At 41.3% G+C, this 25,544-nt stretch overlaps 1 protein-coding gene across 1 annotated transcript in view; it reads left to right on the plus strand.

The window, feature by feature from the left end:
* Positions 1 to 25,544, plus strand: part of dhx29 (DEAH (Asp-Glu-Ala-His) box polypeptide 29) — a 126,892-nt gene that overhangs the window by 71,870 nt on the left and 29,478 nt on the right. Inside the window, exons 20-27 of the mRNA XM_048541874.2 lie at positions 2,420 to 2,495; positions 6,219 to 6,443; positions 7,590 to 7,726; positions 15,761 to 15,851; positions 16,114 to 16,440; positions 17,724 to 17,855; positions 20,708 to 20,804; positions 24,137 to 24,199. Of these exons, the coding sequence (XP_048397831.1) occupies positions 2,420 to 2,495; positions 6,219 to 6,443; positions 7,590 to 7,726; positions 15,761 to 15,851; positions 16,114 to 16,440; positions 17,724 to 17,855; positions 20,708 to 20,804; positions 24,137 to 24,189 (1,138 nt within the window). The 3' untranslated portion in view covers positions 24,190 to 24,199. The remainder of the gene's footprint in view (positions 1 to 2,419; positions 2,496 to 6,218; positions 6,444 to 7,589; positions 7,727 to 15,760; positions 15,852 to 16,113; positions 16,441 to 17,723; positions 17,856 to 20,707; positions 20,805 to 24,136; positions 24,200 to 25,544) is intronic.

The following is a 25,544-nucleotide window of genomic DNA, read 5'->3' on the forward strand; positions in this document are numbered from 1 at the left end:
CTCTAGGTGATATCAAGAAATAGTTGAAGATAATGCAAAGGTTGTGGACACTAGAAGCATTCTAACAATAGTACTGAAGATTTGTGCTCAGAAATAACCAGGCTGTTCTGGTACAGCAGCAATAAATCTCAGCATCAGAATGCTCACTGCAGGAGTTTTCAGAGTAGTGTTGTGCTTTCCTCCAGGTAGTGTTCTTGGCCAGCATTCTTCAGCTGCTTCAACAATGATTTTCCTTGCACCATAAGATTGCATGATTACACAATGTAGAGCACCTCAGGCATTGAGGCAATCTCTCTCTCTATGCCACAAAACCTGCTACACAAGTAGAAGGCAATGACCATCTTCAACAAAAGCAAATTGAACCATTTCCTTTTTATATAGTGACATTATCATCATTGAATCTCCTACTATCAACATCCTGAGGATTACCATTGATTAGAAACTGAATTGCACTACCCACACAAGTACCATGGCTACAAGAGCAGGTCACAGATTAGGCATCTTGGAAGATCACCCTGATTGCACAAAGCTTGAACACCATCTTCAAGGCACAAATTAGGAGTGTGAGGGAATACTCCCCACTTGCTTGGATGGGTGCATCTCCAACAACGTTAAAGAAGTTTGAACAAAAACCAAGTTGCTGGAAAAGCTCAGCAGGTCTGGCAGCATCTGTGGAAGAGAAAAGAGTTAACGTTTCGGGACCGGAACTCAGTTCTGAGGAAGGGTCACCGGACCCGAAACGTTAACTCTGTTTTCTTCTCCACAAATGCTGCCAGGCCTGCTGAGCTTCTCCAGCAACTTTGTTTTTGTTCCTGATTACAGCATCTACAGTTCTTTTGGTTTATATTAAAGGAGCTTGACACCATCCAATGCAAAGCAGCCTGCTTGATTGGCACCACATTCACAAGCATCCACTCCCTCTGACACTGACACACAGTAGCGGAATGGTGTGCTATTTGCAGGATGCACTGCAGAAATTCTCCATGCTTCCTTCTCCAGCACCTTCCAAAATCATAACCAGTACCTCCTAGAAGGACAAGGCTAGCAGATGTACAGGAATATTACTAAGTTCCCTGCCAAACTGCATGCCATCGTTACTTGGAAGCATGTCATCATTCCTTCAGTGTTGCTGGGTCAAAATCTTGGAACTCTCTTCCAAGTGGCATTGTGGGTCTACCCACAGCAAATAGACTGCAGCAGTTCAAGAAGGCAACCCACCATCTCCTTCTCAAGGATAACTTGGGGTGGAAAGGCCGTCATAGCCCACATCCCACAAATTAAATAAAGAAATGGGGTTACTATCCACAAGAAACGTGCAAAGGTCACTCCACTAAGTACAGTCCTGGACAAATACATCTGCCAAACCTCAATTTACAAGGACGAGGTCAAGCACATTTCCCCTCTTCTTGGTTCCCACACCGCCTGCTGCCTTCTCTGTCTAGATGTTATTTTCTTCAGCATTTGCTCAGTTCAGTCAGTACTGGTCCACTTGATGGGCGATAGCGTCATTCACCTCGAGCACATGTTTTTCCTTTGCCACCCTCCAATTGATGCTCAAAATAGAGAACAAATTCATTCACAGAGTTAGGGAAGGACTGTTGAGTGAGGAACGCAGTTGCTGCTGCAGATCTTGGGCCAAGAGGCAACAGTTGGAAAAGCTAGACATTACTGTCGAAGACTTTGTGCCAATTTGGTGTCCATCAGGTCAGGTATGTAATGTGCTGCTGTGAACAATGATGCTATAAATCTTGCACTTTAAGATTTCCAATCCAGATAACTTGTTCAAGCAGAGCAATGCAATACAGGGCAATTTTACAGGTACTCCATGAAATAAATGTAATGAGAAGAGTAAAAGTGTAGAAGGTCTTTGGCATGCATGTTCGCACATCCCTTACGTTAGTAGAAGTCATGGATTTGATGTTTAAGAAGCCCATTAGCCAAGATGTAGACTACAGTAATAAAGAGGTAACGCATGAGCTCTTTAAAGTTGGCCCGCAGTTAGAGTTCAGTTAATGAGCTTAGTTCTTGTTCTTCACATCGTTATTACACCAGAAAAGGTACAGAACAGATTTGAGAGATTTTTTCCAGGAATGGAGAATACAAACACAATACTCAGCAAGTCTACCAATATTTGTGAAAAGATAAACATTTCAGGTTGTGACATTTGTCAGAGCTGGATTTATCGTTCATTCAGCAGTAATTTTTAATTTATTGATGCTAATTAACCTGTTTGCTTTTTTAAAAAGAAAGGTTTTACCTTTATTCTCACTCCAGCTGAGAAACTTTTATGTAGTTAGTCATGCGTTGAAAATGTTATTAGTTGTTGAAATGAACCTCCATTCCATTTACAAGCATCCACCGATAAATAAAGTGGTTTTAATTGTGTTTTAAGGAAATTATGTTGTGCTTGTTTCTTTAGGTATGACAATTTCATAGATTATTCTGTCCCAGAAATCCTACGAGTGCCACTGGAAGAACTTTGTCTTCATATCATGGTAATGTTTTCTTGTACACATCTCAAATACTTAATGACTAAAAAAATGTTTTGCTGCACAGCCAGAGTATCACTTAGTCTGTTATAGATTTAAATAATATATGTGATAATGGGAACTGCAGATGCTGGAGAATCCAAGATAATAAAATGTGAAGCTGGATGAACACAGCAGGCCCAGCAGCATCTCAGGAGCACAAAAGCTTTTGTGCTCCTGAGATGCTGCTGGGCCTGCTGTGTTCATCCAGCCTCACATTTTATTATCTTAAATAATATGTGTCAGTTTTGACATTTAAACCTAATTTATTTCAAACAGTATGTAAAGCTAGTGTATTATTTGTCTATCATTTGTATATGTTCTCTCTCAAACATTATTGATTTAATTTAAAATAAATGTAAGTTTGAACTATCCTTAAAAATGTGAAACTTTGTGGAGCAACGCTCGCTGGGGTGATATGTTAGGGATGACAGAAAGTGAGTCTATCTTTCCTGAACTAATTGATTTAAAGCAACATAAGATGTTGGAAAATTGGTTGCAATAATGGTTTCAGTTGTAGATTTTGGTTAGCTGATCAGCTGGTTTGTAGTGCAGAGTGGTGCCAACAGTACGTGTTAAATAACTGTGCTGGCTGAAGTAACATGATGGTCCCACTTTCTTAACCTCGCCCCTCGTCTGAGACATGGTGACCATCAGGTTAAACTCTCCGCCAGTTTTTACCTTCTAATAAGAGAGCAGCCCTATTGTCTGCTGCGATTGTGGCAACTTTACCTTTCACCTAATGCTGGGTTGTTAAATCCTAATCAAAATACAACTAGTATTCCTTTGTTGAATTTTCTTTCTTTCCCTCCCATTCATTGGACTACCTTGGCCCTCTGACAATACTCACTTTATTCATTCGCAGGATGTGGGCATTGCACAAAATCAGCATTCTGTGTCCTTTGAACAAGTTGGTGCTGAGTTACTGACCTTGACACCCACAATTCTGAGATGAAAGCTCTCCTACCATCCTGTTAGAAAGGAACGTCAGGATTTTGAAATAATGCTGATGAGGATACAAAAACTGATTTAATTGTAATTGTAATTGTATTTTCGATGTATTTCAAAAACAGAATGGTGTGCACTGTAGAAGGGAGTTTTCAGTTGTGATCACATGATTATCATATTGTAATCTGTGTCCTGCTTCCTGTTTCGAGTCACGTGTTTGGGAACTGTTGTTGGAAAAGCTGAGGCGTGATCCTCCAGTGCATCTCCTAAACTGCAGCTATGGTGCACTTGGAGTGGAGGAAGTGAATTTTTCATGCTAGTTGGATATTTGTTGAGCAGATTATTTTATCTCTAGGTGTGATCAAACTTCTTTAGATTTGTTCAGAACATGCCTTGCCAGCCCTAATTGTCCTTGAAAAGTAGTGATGCGGCACCTTTTTGAACAACTCAAGTCCATCAGGTGTCAGCACAAATACAGTAGTGTTAAAAAAGGATATCTAGGATTTTGGCCCAGATTCAGTGAAGGAGCAGTGCTATAGTTACAAGTCTCCCTATTTAGCCAAGGACCTAAACACATTGGAGGCTAAAGAGGGAGGTCTACTATCTTGAATATCTGGAATGAATGGGTTGCCAACTGCATTTTTGCAAATTTCTCTGGCTGCTGATCAGACCTTCGAGGTTCATGCGTAGCAGTGGCTGAAATACTGGAAGAGTGTGTATCAGCACAGATTGGCAGGTGCAGATGTTTGGAGCGACTGTGTGGCTGTGCAGTTTAACATTGTTTATAGGCTGAAGATTGGTTCAGCAGGCAGAGTTTGTTTCACTTGGAGTTTAGAAGAGTGAGGTGTGATTTGATTGACGCTTATGAGATCCTGAATGGTCTTGAAAAAGTGGACATAGATAAGATGTTTCCTGTTGTGAGTGATTCCAGACAAGGGGAGACAGATGTAAAATTAGTAGTTACACTTTCAGACAGATGAGATATATCTTTATTTCAGAAGGGCTCAGAAAACCATGGAACCAGGTTCATTGAATATTTTAAAGACAGAGGTGAATAAATATTTGTTAGCAAGAGGACCAAAGGTTATCAAGGCAAATGAGAATGTGGAATTTCGTAGAATTGCTGCAGTGCAGAAGGAGGTTATTCAGCCCATTTTGAGGCTGCACCAACCCTCCAAAGAGCTTTCCACTCAGATCCAGCTCTCCACCCTATCCCTGTAACCCTGCATTTACCATGACTAGCCTATCTAACCTGTGCATCTTTGGACTGTGGGAAGAAACGAGAGCACCTGAGAGAAATGCATTCAGACACTGGGTGAAAGTACAAACTCCATCCGAGGCTCGAATTTAACCCGGCTCCCTAGCATTGTGAGGCAGCAGTGCTAATCACTGTGCTACCACACCACCCAAATTTGAAACACCACTAGATCAGCTGTGATCCTCTAGAATGGTGGAGCATGCTTAAAAGGCCGAATGACCTAGTTCTGCTGCTACTTCATATCTTTGAAGGTTAGAATGGGGAGCAGATTGCGGGTGTACCAATACGTTAGTTGCCCTTGCCCTTGCCCTTGTCCTTCTACATGGTAAGATTCACTGCTTTGGAAGATGCTTTTGCAGGATCTTTGGTGAGTTGCTGCAGTGCATCTTTTAACAGAAAAACATAAGAAATTGGAGCAAGTATAAGCTGTTCAGCCTTTCAACAAAGTCATTGGCCTCAATTAGTCTCTTGTGCTGGCTCAGCACAGCAGCCAACTCCCTGATATTTCAAAAATACATCGACCTCCTCTTAAATACTTGATTACACAGTTGTTTGGTGTAGAGGGTGTCAGACATAAACTACGCTACTGAGGAAGACATTTCTTTGCTGCTTAGTTTTAAATGATTGTCCCCTTATCCTGTCGCAATGACACCCAGCCTGAGAGAAAAGGTTGTATTGATCTCCCAAGTACTAAGAAATCCTTTGGTAGAGTTAACAAGTGTTAAGCAGCATTTCTAAGAAAAGGATTTTTAAGTAATTGAACTGTCTTGAATAAGTTACTATTAATCCCAGACTGGAGTTTCGGGATACATTCAATGGAAAAGAAGTCAAGTTAAGATTTTGCATTTTTCTTTAAAGAAAAGGAATTGAAGCTGTGCTAGGGAAAGTGGAACACTGGAAGGAATCAAAGTCAGGAATATTATAATAATTTACAGTTCCAGCAGATGAGTTGAAATGTTAATTACTTCAACCCCATCAAAATACCGAAAAAATATTAAACTGTATGTGCTTCATCTCATTCTAACTCTCTACTAATTTGCCAAGTCTCAGTTATCATCTTCATGATAGTTTATTAGGCTATCATTCATCAGGGATTGAGTGAATTATTTTATTCAAAACAGTAAAACAAATTTTAAGTTATGAAGTAAATGGTACAGCAAGCCAACTGTTCCAAGTTTTCATTTCCTCTGACAGCAAACTGTTAAACATTGACTCCTCCCTTTGCCCTGTCATTTATCATTGTAGCCAATAAAAACTGGATAAGATCAATTTTTGTCAGTTTGTCCTTCAAACCCCAGCAGACGAATGCCAGATGGGCACAACATTGTGTACACGGCTCAGATGGAGTTGAAAAACTCTTGTGAAAAACCCATCATTATAGCCGATTTAAAAACTGGATAAAATTAATTTTTATCAGCGTCTAATTCTGCTCATCACTTTGTTACAGTTTATGCAGTTATTAAACTCTTTGGCTTTCTCTTTAGAAATGCAATCATGGATCTCCAGAAGATTTTCTTGCCAGAGCTTTAGATCCACCACAACTCCAGGTCATTAGTAACGCTATGAATTTGCTGAGGAAAATTGGAGCCTGTGAAATCACTGAAGCTAAACTCACTCCATTAGGCCAGCATCTTGCTGCCCTTCCAGTAAATGTGAGAATTGGGAAGATGTTGATATTTGGTGCCATTTTTGATTGCTTAGAACCTGTGGTAAGTATATTGAAGCAATGCAATATGAGTTTAAACCAAACAATGTTATATTTTTTAAAAGCTCAGTATTCCCATGGATGAGAAGACAAAAAGTAGCTAAGACTTTTATTCAGTTTTTTCCCGTTGGATTTCATCATGTAGTCAGTTTTCAAGTATGTATTGGCAGTGATAAACCTTGCTCATTACTGTCATGATGCTTTTAGATTAGTTATCTGTGATCCAGACTAAAATGGGTTACAGTTTCCTTCATTTAAAAATTGAGAGGAGTGAATTTGCAGATATCCACCCTGATATGAAAACCCTGCCTTGAAAACATATGACCCTTCTTGGCCATCATCTCATGGCAGATCAGACTATTTTTGACTTTGGCCATGTTTTGCATGACCCAATATCATCATCATCATGGTGAATCAGGTGCATATTTTTACTTAATAAGTGGATCATACGTATTCAGTACCAAGTTTAGCCCATTTATACCTGAAACTCTCGCCTGTTATTAATCCGTTGTTGTGCTCACTAACCATTGTCTTAAACCCTCCATAGTCTTCAACTCTGCTGTCTATTTTTTAATGCTGCACCAGATTACATTCCATTCTTGCCCTTTTACATATTGGCCCATATTATTTCTGGTTCACCAAAGCATCAGATTTAAAATTCTTATGGCTGTGTTAATGGCCTTATCCTTTCTGATTGCCGTCTCCAGCTCAACACCTTAAATATCCACTTTCGACTCATCAAACTTTTGCTTGTCCCATAATCAGTGGTCTAGCCTTCAGCCTCGTCATTATTCTCTGTTTTAAAAAGTTCCATCTTCCTTTCCTCCTTTAAGGGCTCCAGTAAGATCAATATCTTTGACAGTTTTTCATTACTTCCCCCAAACCATTTTGGCTGGGAATCTGTTTATAAATAGCCTCTATGAGCAAACTTGCCATGTTTGAATCATGTCAAAGGCATTATGCTAATATAAAATAGAATGGCATAGTTGGCAGTCATGCATAACGCTTTTTCTGATGAACATTGGGCATAAAAAGTTCCTCCATTTGCTGTGTTGGATAAATTATTCCTGTGTGTAATCTTGTTATGCTTTCTGAACCTATTCACAGTGTGGATAAAATGTGGGTTTACAAATGTATGCTTTGTTTCCAGGCAACCATAGCTGCAGCCATGGCTGAGAAATCTCCCTTTATTACGCCAATAAATGGGAAAGAAGAAGCTAACCTTGCCAAAGCAGCTCTGGCATTGGCTAATTCGGATCACCTGACTGTTTACAATGCGTATTTAGGGTATGTTGCAACACTGTCACTTCTGCCTCTGACCAGAAGATCCTCAGGAATGGTTGTACTTGTGCAACTTTGCAGAAGGCTTTCAGTCAGTAGGCAGCAGGAGCATTGGAGAGGTTTTAAAAAAGTGTTTTAAAAATTCTGAAAACCAGAGAAGACTTGTGCCAAAACTACTTTGTCCAATTTCTTGCTCAGTCCAGCAAGAGGCAAAAGCCTGAGAAGAGTTAGACGGTGAGCTATGGCACTGGTAAGATATTGTTATGGAGTTTCATACATAGCCTGACTGGGCTCATTGGTAATTAATGAGACATTTAACCCATTGTCATGTCTAGGCTCACATTAGGTAATAACTTTATTTATTGTTATATTTATCCTGAAAATAAATTTTGCTTCATTAACTGAGCAAGAAATTTTGGGGCAAAGCAGTTTGGATGCAACTCTTTGGCAGAAATGGGTTCAAATTTCTGCTCTCAGGATAGTTGGAGACCAGATATATCCTAAGAGAGATTAATTAGACCCCTCAGACGTCCCAATGCACTGATTATGCATCAATTTCCAGGAATGTTTAAACTTGCAATGGGCAATTGCCATGTGTCTGAAACCTCCAAGTCTGATTTAGAGTCATAGACCTGGGAGGATTTTGACCATCTTGCCATCACAATTACACTGGTTCCAAATCCTTCAATTTATTCCCCCAACCATTATGCATTCCAGATCCAATCCACCACCCAACACTACACCCCGAACTCAATCGTCCCCACCTACGCTCGCTCACCATGCTATCCTGGTCCAATATCCACCATGCTGCCCACATCATGAACCACTTGCTCCTCCCTAACTAACTGCCACTCTACTCCTTGCTCTCATGGGAGCTTTGGACCTTTCAACTTGGGATGTGTGTTTGCTCGCTGAGCTGGAAGGTTAGTTTTCAGACGTTTCGTCACCATTAGGTACTACCTAAATGTCTCAGATACGAACCTCCCCTTAACACCCCACTGGCCAAAAGAATAGCTGAGCAAAACGGCCGCAGAATGCTGAGAGAAATGATCAGTGATGCCCACAACAGACTCCGTAAATACAACCGGGAAATTTCGCACGAAAAAACTTTACTCACTAACGCGACAGACCATGAATGGACAGACACAGTACAGCGAGCCATAGACATCAGACAACGGCAAACACAGAAAACAAAAAAACTAGACCTGCAGAAAAAACTAGACAAACACACAAAATAACAACACAGACAACACAGAAGCATGGATAAAAAACATATCTGACCGACCGCTAACAAACACTGAAAAAGCCGTCTTAGTAAGAGGATTAAATTACAACTTCCAGGATGCGGACAAGAAAGATTTCTTAGCAGCGTTAGAAACAACACTGAAAGACAACAAACTCACAGAAGAAACCCAGCAAACCATCAGACAGACAGTCGTACCAACATTAAGCAGGAAAAAGGAAGAAAACACACTCAATACACAAGAAAGGAAAGCCCTAAAAGGACTCAAAAAAGATAAAAAAAATCATTATCCTACCTGCCGACAAAGGGCGCTTGACAGTCATTTTAAACCGAACAGACTACATTGAGAAAGTGAATGCACTGCTTGCGGATACCGACACTTAGCAACAGGTGGCGATAGACCCGACCCCACAACTAGAGAACTGAATCACAGCCTTATTCAAAAAACTTCAAAAATCTGCAGAATTAAACAAGAGAGACTTCCAAAACATGAAACCAGATGAATCCAACACACCACGCTTCTACGGACTACCAAAAATTCACAAACCAGGAGTCCCCCTCAGACCCATAGTCTTGCTACCTGGAACACCAACCTACAGATAAGCCAAGGAACTACACCAAAGACTAAAACACCTAGTAGAAGACTCACGCCACTCCTTTCGCTCTGTTACCTAGAATGCTGACGAAACGTCTGAAAACTAACCTTCCAGCTCAGTGAGCAAACTCACATCCAGAACCTCAACCTGAGCTACAAATCTTCTCAAAACTCACCTTTCAACTTTGTTTAGGCACTGGAATATGGTAAATAGTGCTGCTTTATTTTTAAAATAAAGAAAAAGGTCATGGCTTCAATAAAGATTTCCTGTGCTCTTGTGAGGCCATAATGTGGTGGCTCTGGTGTTGGACTGGGGTGGACAAAGTCAGAAGTCACACGACACCAACTTATAGTAACTTCACCTGATGAAGGAGCAGCGCTTAGAAAGCTTAGAAAGATTTCAAATGAACTTATTCGACTATAACCTGGTGTCTCGTGTGCATTGTGACTTACTTGTGAGGGACCTTAGTCGCGGAGATTTCTGCAATGTTCTTTATCAGAGGGCAGGTTGAAAACATGATAGGAAACTGAGGTTTTTCTCTCATCCTGGTTAAAGAAAAAGTGTTTCATCCAGATTGTAAGAATTGAGCCCTGGGTTATTTCATTATGAAATTTTTGTGCTGACGTGTTCGTTGGTATGCATCTGGATTAAGAACCTAGCAAAGTGATTGCAGTTCCTGCCACCGCTACTAATTAACATTAACGTTGACCCCACGACTCTATTGTGGTTTACCTGCCCTGTTATTTATTTCACTTAGTCATTTATGGTGGTGTATACAGTCGATGCCACACTGTAATTCCTGTCACTGGATCGAAATTTGTGGGCCCCCCAAGCTTTTAGAAAGGTGCATTGTAGAACTAATTTAGACTGAATACAAAAATTCAGTTTCCTCAAAACAGTTTAAAGTTTTAGTTTTAAATTCTCAGACCTTTCAGGTGGGTCAGCTTTCCCAACCTTGGTCGTCAGGACTCTATTTTGCTTTCATTGACATGGCATGCCATGAATACTCATTAGCATCCTATTCCACTGGAATAACACTTACGGGAACAAGCTGGAAAGCAAAAACAGAAAACACCTGTTCATATTCTCTTCCTAAATCAGCTCGCAAAAAAAAACTTGCAGAGAAAGTGTGTTACAAATGGAAGGAGTCTAAGGTTTCTTTACATTCCCATACCTGCAAACACAGCTAATCAAAACAGAAACTGTAAAGTACAATGATGTGTGCACTCCATAATGCCTCATCACTGAAGGGAGGGACCCTCTGCAGAAAATAAGTGAATAAACTTTATTAAGTCCTGTTACCAACATTCAAATTATGTTCCACGGTTCAGTTAATTCTTGAAGAACGACATGTAAGATTCGCCAGTGGTGGTGATGGCAGTGCCTGAGGAGGTCACCCCTCAGCCTCCAGCACTTCAGGAAGAGCAACGTCAATATGAAGATATGCAGGAGACGAGACTTATGACTCAAACCTCAGTTTGCCGGGAGCATTCATTGATTACATTGATGTAGAGGGGTTAAATTAAATTACCACAAACCTAGCTTCAGTTATGAAGGGTAACCTTAGAGGTTTATAAAATCATGAGGGGCATGGATAGGATGAATAGCCAAGGACCTGATGGGCAACTTCTTCACACGCAGGGTTGTGTATGTATGGATCAAGCTTCGAGAGGGAAATGGTGGAGGTGGGTGCAATTACAGCATTTAAAAGGTATGGATATGTGAATAGGAGGGGTTTAGCAGGATATGGGCCAAATGCTGGCAAGTTGGATTAGGTTTATTTAGGATATTTGGTTGGCATGAATGAGATGGACCGAAGGATCTGTTTCCATACGATATAACCCTGTGACCCTAAGTTCCTCCTTTCCAGAGCTTGAGTGTCTCTCAAAGAGGAGCATAACATGACAGCTTCAGCACTCCTTGCACTGCTGCACATGATGCGTGAGTGTGTACTGTGACCAATGACCCTCATCATAGTCTACAGTAAAGCATAAATGGTCAGAAACGTGAATAGATCAACAATGACCACAGGACTGTCATACAAAATGCGGCTGGGCACCTCTGAAATGTCTTGAGATGGCAATCTGAGTCCCTGTCTGATCTTCCTCCCTGTTAGTGCTCAAAGGCAGCTCCTTTATCATTGAAAGAAATGGAGCACAGGGAGGCAGTTTAAGGTCCTTGGACTCTATCTTAACTTGTCAGTGAATAAATGCTCAAGCAATGGATTGAATGTTACTGTGCAGATCTAGCAGATACTGACTGTTCTGCTGTACCTAGTAAAATAGAAGCTTTTATAGAATCCTTATTCCATGGAGGCAGTCGTGTGCTCACATCCTGGAGCCACTGCATCAGATAGGGTGAACAAGGTGTAGAGCTGGATGAGCACAGCAGGCCAAGAAGCATTAGAGGAGCAGGAAAACTGACGTTTCAGACCCCGCATGGACCAGACCCGAAACGTCAGCTTTCCTGCTCCTCTGATGCTGTTTGGCCTGCTGTGTTCTTCCAGCTCTACACCTTGTTACTCAGGTTCTCCAGCATCGGTTCCTACTATCTCTGAATCAGATAGAACCTGGGCACACTAACTATGTTTCACTCTGGATTGCTTGTGATCTCCAGCACCTCTACCAGATGTTCCTATGCTTACCTGTCCGTCCATTCCCTAATGGCCAGTCCAGAGTATCGTCTCTGTAGTTGGAGTTTGATTTATTGTTGTCATATGTGCCAAGAGACAGTGAAAAGTGTTTTACATGCTACATAGGCAGATCGTACCATACAAGGTTTATTGGGTAGCATGGCAGAGTGCCGAATACAGTGCTACAGGTGCAGAGAGAGATATCAACATTAATATTTGAGAGGTCTGTTCAAAAGTCTGATAACAGCAGGGAAGAAACTGTTGAATCTTTTTGTCTGTGTATTCAAACTTTTATATCATCTGTCTATTGGAAGAGGGTGGAAGAGAGTATAACTGGGATGGGATGGTTCTTTGATTATATTGCTTGCTTTCCGGAGGCAGCGGGAAGTATAGATGGGGTCAATGGATGGAAGACTAGTTGACATGATGGACTGGACTGTGTTCATGACTGTGTAGTTTCTTGCAGATGTGGGAGGAGCAGTAGTCATACCACACTGTGATGCATCCAGATAGGATGGTTTCTATGGTGCCTCTATAAAGATTGGGGAGAGTCCTTGTGGAAATGCTGAATTTCCTTAGCCTCCTGAGAAAGTAGAGGCGTTGATGTGCTTTCTTGACCAACGCGTTGTCATGAGTGGACCAGGACAGATTGCTTGTGATCATCACTCCCAGGAACTTGATGCTCATGACCATCGCCATCTCAGCACCATTGGTGCAGACAGGGGGGTGCCCTCTACTCCGTTTACTGAAGTCAGTAACCATCTTCTTTGTTTGGTGGATGTTGGGGAGATTGTACTTTACTGGGCTCAGCAAAGGCTGGTTCTATAGTGGTTCTTTGAATCTCCTTGAGGCCTCTGCAGATTCTTACTCCTGCAGCCATCAGCCCTTGTCCATGATTTTTTTTCGCCAGAATATGACCCCAAGCCTACTCTAGATTCCCAAGGTGAATTAATCTGTGCCTGTGGAGAGTGGTGAGAAAGACCATGACAGTGGTTCCTCTGATGTTCCTGATTCTTCCCAGTCCCATCTCTACTAGCTCCTTGAATCTCCTGTCTGAGGAGAAAGTGGTGAGACTCAGACAGCTGGTAGAGATGGGACCGGGGATAGAGCTGGACTTTTGCTGTCTTGGGAATGTGATCTGGGGGCATCCTAGAAGAAGACTAAGATCTATTATTGTTGCAAGGCTCCATCCTTAACCATGGCTTCATTAAGACAGCAGTGCTTGATGCGAAGCTGGGTGCACCAGATTTTTGATCCAGTCTTCCTTTCAACACATTGCTTACTCTCCTTCCAGCTCAGCAGCATTCTCCTCAATGGGGTAGAGAGACTTATGTTTTGTATTCCCCCTCTCTCCAACCTGGGCGTGTTTGTGCTTATTGTGCAAGATTTTCTGCCGAAAGAGGTATGTATCAAAGGACTTTGAAATGCATTCATTACCATAGTGCCTGCATTGGTGCAGATGTAAATCCCCAGGGTTGTAATTGTCTGTGTGTATTTGTAGTAAGAAGAATGTGCTGTGGGAAAAGTTAGATGTTAAAAGATTCCGAATGAAAGGTGATGTCAAAAAACTACCGTTGAGAAAAACCAAGAAAGCATTATGTGACGTATGTTCCTTGCATCCTGTGAGCTGTTTATCCCAAAGTCCATCTTTTATGGTTTTGTGTTTGTATCTTTGTCTCATGTAGTCCCTAGTGAAAAGCTAACAGGTGTGTACATTCTCGCAGTTGCGAAGAAAGGACACTGACCTGATGGTATAGCTGAGGTCAGCTCCTTTTCTTTTGAAATGTGAACCCTGTTGTGTGTGAGAGAGAATACCACTGTTTTTTCTCTTGAGCAACCTTTATCAGAACCTCTATGGAGGCATTGCTAAACAAACATCTTCATGATGAGTGAGAGTAATGAACAGGGGTTGAGAGATGGTCTTGGGTTGTAGAAAGTTTTGTCTGGGTGCCTTTTAAATATGGTGTCCGAAAGTTGGAGCCCATCAGGTCGTGGTATAGCTGAGGTCACCTCATTTTTTGTTTGAAATGTGAACCCTGTCATGTGTGAGAGAGAATACCACCGTCATGCAAGTAGTGAAACATTGATTGTTGCAACAATTTGACAGCTATTGATAGCAAATAAGGCATCAGCTGAAGAAACATAGCACTGTATATTGTGTATGCAAGTCCTCTGCAGTGGTAAACTTAAAAAGTTAAAACTTAAAAAAACCTGGACTCAAGGGGGCATAAAGCATGACTGGATAATGATAAGTACTCCTGTCCATCTGCTTGTAAAATTTGGCTTTTTAACAAATTTGTTGATGGATGATGCCATCATTGGCTGTGCTAGAATTTATTGCACATCCTGATTGGCCCTTGAGAAGGTGGTGAACTGACTTCTTGAACTAGTGTAATCCATTTGGTGTGGTACACTTGTGGTACTGTTAGAGGGGAGGTGCCAGAGACTTGACCCAGGGACATGAAAAGTATGGAAATATATTTCCAAGTCAGGATGGTGCTCCCCTTGTCCTGCTGGTTTCCAATGGTCTAGTGTTTGGAAGAGTTTTTTAAGGAGCTATGATCTATTTCTGCAATGTATCTTATAAATAGTACACACTGCTCACATAGCATCAGTGTTTGTGGATGACTACATTTTGGGGTTGTGATGCTTATCAAACAGGCTGCTTTGTCTTGGATGTTGTCAAGTTTCTTGAGTGTTGTTGGAGCAGGATTCATAACTTCTGACTTCCTATTGTCGCTACAGTATGTAACTGGATAGACAAATTAAATTTCTGGTCAAGGGTAATCCCCAGGATGTTGATCTTGGCGAATTCAGCTATGATAGTTTCATTTAAAGTTGAAGAGCAATCGTTGGATACTCTTGTTAAATATGATCATTGCCTAGCACTTATGCAGTGGAACTTCGGCAGAGATGTCCTGAAGTGGAGTGACTGACACTAACAGCAGCATCTACTGCAGAGGAAAACTCTTATGGTTACAATTGGCAGAGATTTTTCCTGCTAATTCTCATGGACTTCATCTTTTCACACTTGGCAAAATGTGGCTAGATATCAAATGCAGTCACTCCTACCTCACCTCTGGAATTCAGCCATTTTGCCCACATTAGAAACAAGGCTGCGCTGAGGTCAGGAGCTGAGTGATGATCAAGCGTAAACAGATGAGGTAGCACTTTGCCAGGTTGAATTTGTCCTGCTTTTTGTGTACACAGGTTCCACATTGCTAGGTGCCTGCCTGTGTAATAAACTGACAAAAAATGTCTTCATGTGAGGAATCCTGACCCATCTGAACAAAAGTATCTCCTGCCATCAGGCCCATTTTCACAAGCTCTAGAAGACAGGATTTCCCACTCACTGTAACTGCAACTGCATCTGCAATGTGCAGAAACTGTCCCCTACCGCTAATATTGCAGTGCAAACAGTACAGGTATTCGGTCAGTGAATGGTCATTATTAAGTGAACACACAAAGCATAGATTTTGGATTTTAGAGCTTTAGGCGCATACATGAAGTAGTTTTCATTAAGCTTTGTGGTATTGCGTTTAAATTTAAATTTGTGTTTTCATCTTAAGATGGAAGAATGTACGTTCAGATGGCTATCGTGCCGAAATGACTTACTGCAAGAAACACTTCCTGAGTCGGACTACACTTCTAACGATGGAGGTTTGTATTAAACATCCCAATATTGTGCTTTTCAATCACTGCATTCATGTTGGTATTTGGTGGTGCTGATGTTGAAGCATGCACACGAATCTCATGTTGAAAAAAATTAGTGTTTTGTACAATGCATGCTAATTTTGAGCTTTTTAGAATGCTGATTTACATTTAAAGGATTAGAGTTTTTGATATGAATTTTATTAATAAAAATGTATTTATAAATTAAAACCACAAATTTCTGATGTACTTCCTAAAAATATGCTTGCAGGAAATTAAACAAGAGCTCATCAAGCTGATGGAGGCAGCAGGTTTTGTGCCATCAAGAACCAGAGGAATTACACATCAAAGTTGCAGCAAAGGACCTTTGGTAGAGCACCCAAAGAAGAGCTTAACAGATAAGGAGGTCCCTCTACTAAAAGCTGTATTAACAGCAGGACTGTATGATAATATTGGGAAGATTATTTACACACCATCAGTGGATATTACTGACAAGGTGATCTGTTGCGTAGAAACTGCTCAAGGTAAAGCACAACTACACCCTTCATCTGTCAACAGAGATCTGCAGACAAATGGTTTGCTACTATATAAGGAGAAGGTAACTTTTTTTATTGATAAGAATATCCATGTTTGTGTTGGATGACTAACTTGCAGGTCTCTGTCGGTTTTGTCACAAGGATCTTGCTTGTGATTGTGGTCGTTGCTGCTTTATCCCTTCGGCTACCATTTCATATTTCCTCCTTTTCCAAGTGATCTATAGCTCCAAGGATTTTAATATATCCTACTATCGTACCAAATCTTGGTATTTTCTACACAGCTACATAAATAGCAATAAGCATTCATTTGACGTGTTAATACAACAAAACAGAATATAAGATAACAAAGTGTGAAGCTGGATGAACACAGCAGGCCAAGCAGCATCTCAGGAGCACAAAAGCTGACGTTTCGGGCCTAGACCCTTCTTCGGAGAGGGTCTGAAATAAATAGGGAGAGAGGGGGAGGCGGACCGAAGATGGATAGAAGAGAAGATAGGTGGAGAGGCAATAGGTCAGTCCGGGGAGGACGGACAGGTCAAGGAGATGGGATGAGGTTAGTAGGTGGGAAATGGAGGTGTGGCTTGAGGTGGGAGGAGGGGATAGGTGAGAGGAAGAACAGGCTAGGGAGGCGGGGATGAGCTGGGCTGGTTTTGGGATGCAGTGGGGGAGGGGGAGATTTTAAAGCTTGTGAAGCCAACATTGATACCATTGGGCTGCACGGTTCCCAAGCGGAATATGAGTTGCTGTTCCTGCAACCTTTGGGTGGCATCATTTTGGCACTGCAGGAGGCCCATGATGGACATGTCGTCTAAGGAATGGGAGGGCGAGTTAAAATGGTTCATGACTGGGAGGTGCAGTTGTTTATTGCAAACCAAGCGGAGGTGTTCTGCAAAGCGGTCCCCAAGTACGCTTGGTTTCCCCAATGTAGAGGAAGCCACACCAGGTACAGTGGATACAGTATACTACTGGGTCAGTGTGACTCGATGAGTAGAATGGTCTTCTTCCACACTCTATGATTCTATGATCTAACTCAATTAAAAATAAATTATTTTCTTTTTTAACAGGTCAGGCAGCATCTATAGAGATTTTTTTTCTATTGTGTCAGCATTTTCAAATGTATTTTTACTCATAGTTATACTGCTGTGTTTAGAGTCCTTCCCTAATTTCACTCCTAAAAAGTCTGACTCAAGAGTTTTAGACTATCCTTCCATCCTAGATTCCTGAACCAACTAAAATAGTTCCTTTCTACCCAATTGTGTAAACTTTATATTTTAAAAGGGATATTCTGTAGTTAACAGTGGTGTTTTAATGATGGGATGAATCAATTTCTTTTTCTTCATGTTAGGTGAAATATGGCAGAATATATGTGCAAGAGACAACACTGACTTCACCTTTCCCAGTGTTGCTGTTTGGTGGTGCTATTGAAGTGATGCACCGTGAGAGATTACTTTCAGTTGATGGCTGGATACATTTCCAGGTAATAACACTTAGTTAACAAATTATACTGAATTCAAAGCAAGTTGCCCGTTTTGTGTACCATTTCCGATATGCAGCCTCCATAAACTTGTGCTCAATCAAAATATGTTGTCAACTGTGGAAAGGTAGATACTTGTTATATCAGTATCAAGTCCGTTGGATCTAGGTCTTGTCTTGAGTTCAAACTTCTATTCGTTCTGAGTAATCAATTCTCCCTGAACTGAAATTGATCTGAGATTGAGCTCCATCTTAATTTTTACTCTTCTTATCTATGACTTCTGTCATTAATACAGGCACCATGACAAAGCAAATTATAAAATCTTTCATTTTTTTTTCTCTAAGTATGCATGACAATAATTTGCTATTTTTTTTTTTTTTTTTCTTTTCTTTCTGGAGCTCTAAATGCAATTGTATTCTCAGGTCCACAATAAAGTGCAACTTAAAAATCCAAAGGATTGTTATTCGGTAGCTTTTCAAAGGCGCCAGTTTGTAGCTCCTCACTATATCAAGTTTGATATTCAGGATCTCCAAAAATTACACAATCTTGTGTAACTGACAAGTGAACAGAGTATATTTCCACTTGTGACATTCCAAATTGCAAAGAATTACAAAAGGAAACACACCTTGTACATTCTCAGTGCAATTTAAGTGTCCAACCTTCCATTTTTCCCAGTTTATATTCCAAAAAAAATGCTGTGTTTGCACACTCCCACATGCCTAGGTTGACTTTTTTAAATGCAGCCCACGTAAAAGCTTTATAAGTTTGAGTTGACAGTATCTATGATTGTTGTATTGACAACCCCTTGTCTGGACTCACCCGAAAGTAGCAACCATTTACCTGCATCCACTCTATTAAACGCCTTCTTATCTTGAAAACTGTCTTTCAGAACGTGGGAACATGAGCTAGGAGCAAGAGTATGCCACACATCTGTTTTGAGTTTGCCCCACCAGTTGACACGATCATGACTGAACATCTACATTAAATAAACATCCACAGCCCTCCAGGAAATCCTCAAGTTTTAAAATTCTCTGAATAAAAAAAAAGTTGTCGATTTCTGTCAGAAATAGTGGACCCCATATTGTAAGATCATGATGATTGGCGTCAAGGGAAACAGCCCATCCTGTTTATCTTGTCAAACTGTTCAAATCACGCGACCGCTTATCATGGAATTTGAATTCAATAAAAACCATAATTAAAATTGTAATGAAGACTCTAAAATAATAGTCAGTTGGGGAGAAAATCATTGATCTGATTCACTAATGTTGCCTAAGGAATGAAACTACAGTCCTAACTTGATCTTGCCTGTGTGGGACTCCAGATCCGCAGCTGACAGATAACTGCCCTTTGGGCATTTGCTAAATGGACATTAAATACTGGCTTGGCCAGCAATGCCCATATCCAGTGAATAGGAAGTATAACCCTCTTTTAATAAGTAGACAAAAACTGTACATAGTATACCAGCAGTGTTTTTGCCAATGCCAAACATAGTTTTAGCGAGACAATTTATTAAAACAGTCCAAACCAAAGACTAATGTGCCATTTTTCTTGCTAATCGTTTGCTATACTTGCAGGTTAATTCCAAGGGATGGCACAGTGGCTCAGTCGTTAGTACTGTTACCTCAGAGCAACAGGGACCTGAGTTCAGTTCCAGCCTTGGGTGATCATCTGTGTGGAGTTTGCATGTTATCCCCAAGTCTGTGTGTATTCCTTCCACAGTGCAAAGATGTGTAGGTTAGGTTGATTGGCCATGCAAAATTGTCCCATAATAATCAGGGATGCGTAAGCTACGTGGATGAGCTATTATAAAAATGAAATGTATGGGGTAACAGAGATGGGGAGCGTCTGGGGGGGATGCTGCTTGGAGGACCAGTGCAGACTCTATGGGCCAAATGGCCACTTCCACTGTAGGGATTCTATCTCTGATTAATAGTTACATCCTGCCAATTTGAGAATGATTTATTCAATCTTACTCTGTTTACCTTCCAATAACCCTTCATGAACCAGTGCTAATCTGTCGTTTCCCTTGTCATCCCAATGTTGCCACCCCCAAATCCTGTTTCATTTGCTACCTTCTAAGCTATGTAGATTCTAGAATCTATAATCTCTTTGACAGAGAAAAAGAGACCAACTTGTTGAATCAACTTTGACAGTTACCTTTTCTAAATCCTTCTGGTTATGTGAAAATCTCACTGTGGACCTATGACCAAGATCTTTTTCCCCATGTCTGCAGTGCATTTGTCTGGACATGAATTCGCATACTTTCTTTCTGCTTGTGATGTCTTTGCAACTTTGTGTTGCTGCTTCTCGTGATTTATAGTTTTGTTTTTCTAGATCACTTTGTTTCTCTAATCCTTTTAAACCATAAATGTCCAAGGAGTAAGCAAACCATTTATCCCTTTGACTAAAATGAGCTGCCTGATCTGTCACTGCATTGAATTTGCCATTAATGCAGTCATAATGTTGAACGTTCAATATTTTGGTCTTTTTGCACCTTCTCTTGCCCCTATCTTCCTCCCCTGTTGCACCATTGCCCTCTTTTGTACCCTCCTCCACCCCCCAATCTCTTCCTCTTTTTTTCCTGTCCTTTTTCTTTCCCCTTCACCCTAGTGAAAGTTTAATATGCTGTAACCTTCGTTGACTAGATTATTTTATGTGATCTTGACTCCCTGTGCAGTTCCATGGGGATTAACGTTTTATGGGGCTGATAGGGTAAGGGTGAAATATAAGATTATAACAGAACCTGGTTGATCAAGAGATCAGAGACCAGATTCAAACCTTTGTAGCTACTCTATTTTTAATGAAATACTATTTTCAGTACTGTTTCATCTTTTAAAAATTACTAATTTTTGTAGGCTCCTGTCAGGACAGGAATCATTTTTAAGGAGCTGAGATCCTTGATTGAGTCTGTTCTACTGAAGAAACTTGAAGATCCAAAAATAACAATTGAAGGTAATTTCAGTATATGTATTCCAGTTTTGTTTCAATTATAAATTTTATTTTTGCAGGTTAAATGTAATTATATGTATGGCGTGTGTATGGGGGAGTGGGGAAAGGTGAATGTTATTTGTTGGCATTGTTTCTGATGTGAATTCTGTAATGTGCACTGTGTGCACAATTTCATTATATTGATCAGAATATGTGAAAATTATGTTACCATCACTGAATTGTTCACTATCAACATCCTTGGTGTTATCCTTGACCAGAAACTCAACTGGATTTGCCACTTAAACAGTGACTAGAAGAGCGGGTCAGAGGCTTGGAAGATTGCAGTGACTAACTCACCACCTGACTCTGCAAAGCCGGGCCATCATCTACAAGGCATAAGTCAGGAGTGTGATGGAATAGTCCCCACTTGTCTGGATGCATGCAGCTTCAACAACACTCAAAGCTTTAAACCGTTGAGGACAAAGCAACTGCTTGATTGTCACCACATCCACAAACGTCCACTCCCTCCACCTCCAACACACTGTAGCAGCAGTGTGTACTATCTACAAGATGTACTACAGAAATTCACCCCTCCTATTGCTCCCCTGACTTGAATGGCTTTTGGTACCATGGTGCCATATTCAGTTTGCACATCTACCCCACAGTTCCCATTTCCACAGAAACCGACTGAGAGAACCTCAGACGTTGTACACATGTGTAGAGTTTCTAAACTCCTGCCCTTATCTGCCTCACTTGTAATCACACCCTTGTTTCTCTGACCAATGAATAAGTTAGAAGATCTTGCCTGGGTGTTGTGATTGCTTCCTGGTATAAACAATTAAGTTAACTTTGCCCTCCCTGATCCATTGCAGTGTCCAATCTAAAACCACTTGAACTGCAAATGTATTTGCCCTGGATCACACTGGTGTGCAGGAACATGTACTTCATTCATGGGATCTGGGCTGTGCTGCTTGGGCCAGCATTTCTTGTCTTTGACCAGTTGGAGATTTGTTTTGTTGGGCTCATGTATCCCATTTGATGTTGGTACTTCAAATTGCCATTAGAAAGGAAGTCTCACAGTTTTGACCCAGTTACACTGAAGGAATGCCAAAATATTTTCAAGCCAACTTTTTGTTTTGGAGGAGAACTTAGATGGGTTGGTGTTCCCTTGTATCTTCTGCCCTTGTTCTTCTAGATGATGGTTGTGGCTTTGGAAGGCGCTATCTGTGGAGCCTGATAAATTTCGGCAGTGCATCTTGTTTGCTGGTGGTGAGGATTTACATGTTTGTTGACATGGTGTCTATCAAGTGGTCTACTTTGTCTTGGATGGTCATGAGCTTATTGAGTGTTGTTGGAGTTGCAGTCATCCAGACAAGTGTAAATATTCCATCACACTTCTGACTTGTGCCTTATAAGTAGTCGTCAGGCATTGCAGAGACAGGAGGTGAATTATTTGCCATAGAGTTCCTCGACTCTGATCTGTTGTATTTAGAAGGGCGTCTCCAGCTCAGTTTCTAGTGAATAGTGATCCTAATGCTATTAAACATCAAGGCATAGTGGTAGATTCTCTCTTGTCAGAGATGGTCATAGCCCAGCACTGGAGTGTGGTGTGAATGTTACTTGCTATTTATCAGCTGAGGCCTGGATGTTCGTGTGGACTTTGTGTGCATAGATGGGACCTGGTTCAATTTCAGAGGAGTCGTGAGTAGTGCTGAACATTGTGCAATCATCAACCTCGCCTCTCGTGTTCAAGTTTGGGCCAAGGCTACAGTAAGATCAGTAACCAAGTAGCCTTGGTGGAACCCAACCTTGAATGTGACTGAGTATATTCCTTTGCAAGTGCCATTTGATGGCACTGTTGTTGATCTCCTTCATGACTTGGCTGACACTTGAAAATAGACTGAAAGGACGATAATTGACTGGGTTGATTTTTGTCGTGCTTTATTTGTAGGACAGTTCTGGAGAATTTTCTATATTATTGGTTAAATGCAAATATTAATCATGGAACAAATTGGCTCGCAGCACAGCTAGTTCTGGAGAACAAGCCTTCAGCACTGATTGACCATCCCCTAAACAACAATGTCAAACTTACGCCAACAAGCCACTCATGGTGATGGTTATCGAAGTCCTGCACTGAGTACATTCTGTTACTTTTAGTGTTTTATCCAATAAATACTCACAATAGAGGAGTACTGATGTCAACTAAAGGAGTGCATTAGCTGGTAATCATTACAAGCATGTAAACATAGAGTCAAAGAGACGTACAGCACAGAAACAGACTCTTTAGCCTAATATGTCCATGCCGACCAGATATTCTAAATAAATCTAGTCCAGTTTTCCAGCATTTGGCCTATATATCTCTCAACCCCTTCTATGCATATACGCATCTCGATGCCTTTTAAATGGTGTACTTTTACCAATCTCCACTACTTCCTCTGGCAGCTCTTTCCATATATGCACCACACCCACTGCATGAAAAAGTTGTCCCTGAGGTTGCTTGTATCTTTGCCCTCTCACCTTAAACCTATGCCCTCTAGTTTATTTTTCTCCCCCGCATTGGGGAAAAGACATTGTTTATTTACCCTATCCATGCCCCTCATGATTTTATAAACCTCTATAAGGTCATCTCTCAGCCTTCGACACCGCAGGGAAAGTAGCCCCGACTTATTCAACCTTTTCCAACAGCTCAAACTCTCCAGCCCTGGCAACATCCTTGTAAATCTTTTTTGAACCCTTTCTCATTTCACAACATCCATCCTATTGGAGGGGGACCAGAATTGCACGCAGTATTCCAGAAGTGGCCCAACCAACGTTCTGGACAGCTGCAACATGACCTCACACTCCTATGACCTCACACTCCTCTGCTCAAAGCACTAACCAATAAAGACAAGCATACGAAACACCTTCTTTACTATCCTAGTTACCTGCAATTCCATTTTCAAGTAACTATGAACGTGCACTCCATGGTGTCTTTATTCAGCAGCACTCCCCAGGACCTTGTCATTAACTGTAAAAGCCCCGCCCTGATTTGCCTTTCCAAAATACAGTGCCTCACATTTATCAAAATTAAATTCCATCTGCTGCTCCTCTTCCAATTGGCCCATTTGATCAAGATCCCTTTGTATTCATGAAGTAACCTTAACATGACAGATAAAGGAAACATAGCAGCTAATTTGTGTGTTACAAATTCTGACAGACAACAAATAAGTGACCAAATGGCCAGGGCATCTTGAATGCTTGTAGTTTCTGGAATATTATTTTGCCAGTTAGCTTGTTTTAGCTATTTCAAAATGTATTTTATTAAGGATATAACAACAACAAGTAATTTGTTAAAGGATTGCTGTCTTTCATTTCAGATGACGAGATAATACGGATAATTATGGAACTGATCAAGACTGAGCATTGCTGAGTGAAATTAAGTATGATTCTTAATGCCTAATGCCTTATGTACAAATGGCAGCAAGTAATATAGATTTGATTTACAAAGTGAAAGTTTAAATTGAACATTGCAGAGGTCACAGGTGGTGTTTCCAGTACTGAGCCCTTGAAAGCTCCTGCCATTCCTGAAAACAACACTTACTGCCTATGTTCCCCATCCCAACTTCATATCCAATGCTGCCTTTTCTCTTTTATTCCATGAAGTCAGCTTCATAGACAAGACTATTATGTGGAACATAACCACATTAATCCCACTGTTACCTTATCAAATAAACGTAATTTAAACTTTCTCCAACTAATCTGTACTTGCCCCAGTATCATCTCTGAAAAGTTATCCAACTGCTGTGGTTAAACTAGGTAGATGCTGTATTTATTCTTGACTTATGTTGAACAAGGGAAGAAAGTTTTCTACTCTTCAATCTTCTAACACCACTCTTGTATCTAAGGAAGATTAAAAGGTTATGGCCAGTACCTCTGCAATTACCTCCTGTATATCTCACAGCATTCTTGAATGAATTTAGTCGAGTCCTGGTGACTTAGCAACTTTAAATACCTCCTCCTGATGACCCTCTGGCCAAACGAATGCCTCAACTATCCCTGATCAGAGATGATGGGAACTGCAGATGCTGGAGAATGCAAGATAACAAAGTGTGAAGCTGGATGAACACAGCAGGCCAAGCAGCATTTTAGGAGCACAAAAGCTGACGTTTCGGGCCTAGACCCTTCATCAGAGAGGGGGATGGGGAGATGGTTCTGAAATAAATAGGGAGGGAGGGGGAGGCGGACCGAAGATGGATAGAGGAGAAGATAGGTGGAGAGGAGAGTATAGGTGGGGAGGTAGGGAGGGGATAGGTCAGTCTGGGGAGGACGGATAGGTCAAGGAGGTGGGATGAGGTTAGTAGGTGGGAAATGGAGGTGCGGCTTGAGGGGATAGGTGAGAGGAAGAACAGTTTAGGGAGGCGGGGACGAGCTGGGCTGGTTTTGTGATGCAGTGGGGGGAGGGGATGAGCTGGGCTGGTTTTGGGATGCAGTGTGGGGAGGGGATAAGCTGGGCTGGTTTTGGGATGCAGTGGGGGAGAGGGAGATTTTAAAGCTTGTGAAGCCCACATTGATACCATTGGGCTGCAGGGTTCCCAAGCGGAATATGAGTTGCTGTTCCTGCACCCTTCGGGTGGCATCATTGTGGCACTGCAGGAGGCCCATGATAGACATGTCGTCTAAGGAATGGGAGGGGGAGTTAAAATGGTTCACGACTGGGAGGTACAGTTGTTTATTGTGAACTGAGCAGAGGTGTTCTGCAAAGCAGTCCCCAAGCCTCTGCTTGGT

Source organism: Stegostoma tigrinum, chromosome 1 (assembly GCF_030684315.1).
Source record: "Stegostoma tigrinum isolate sSteTig4 chromosome 1, sSteTig4.hap1, whole genome shotgun sequence".
NCBI lineage: Eukaryota > Metazoa > Chordata > Chondrichthyes > Orectolobiformes > Stegostomatidae > Stegostoma > Stegostoma tigrinum.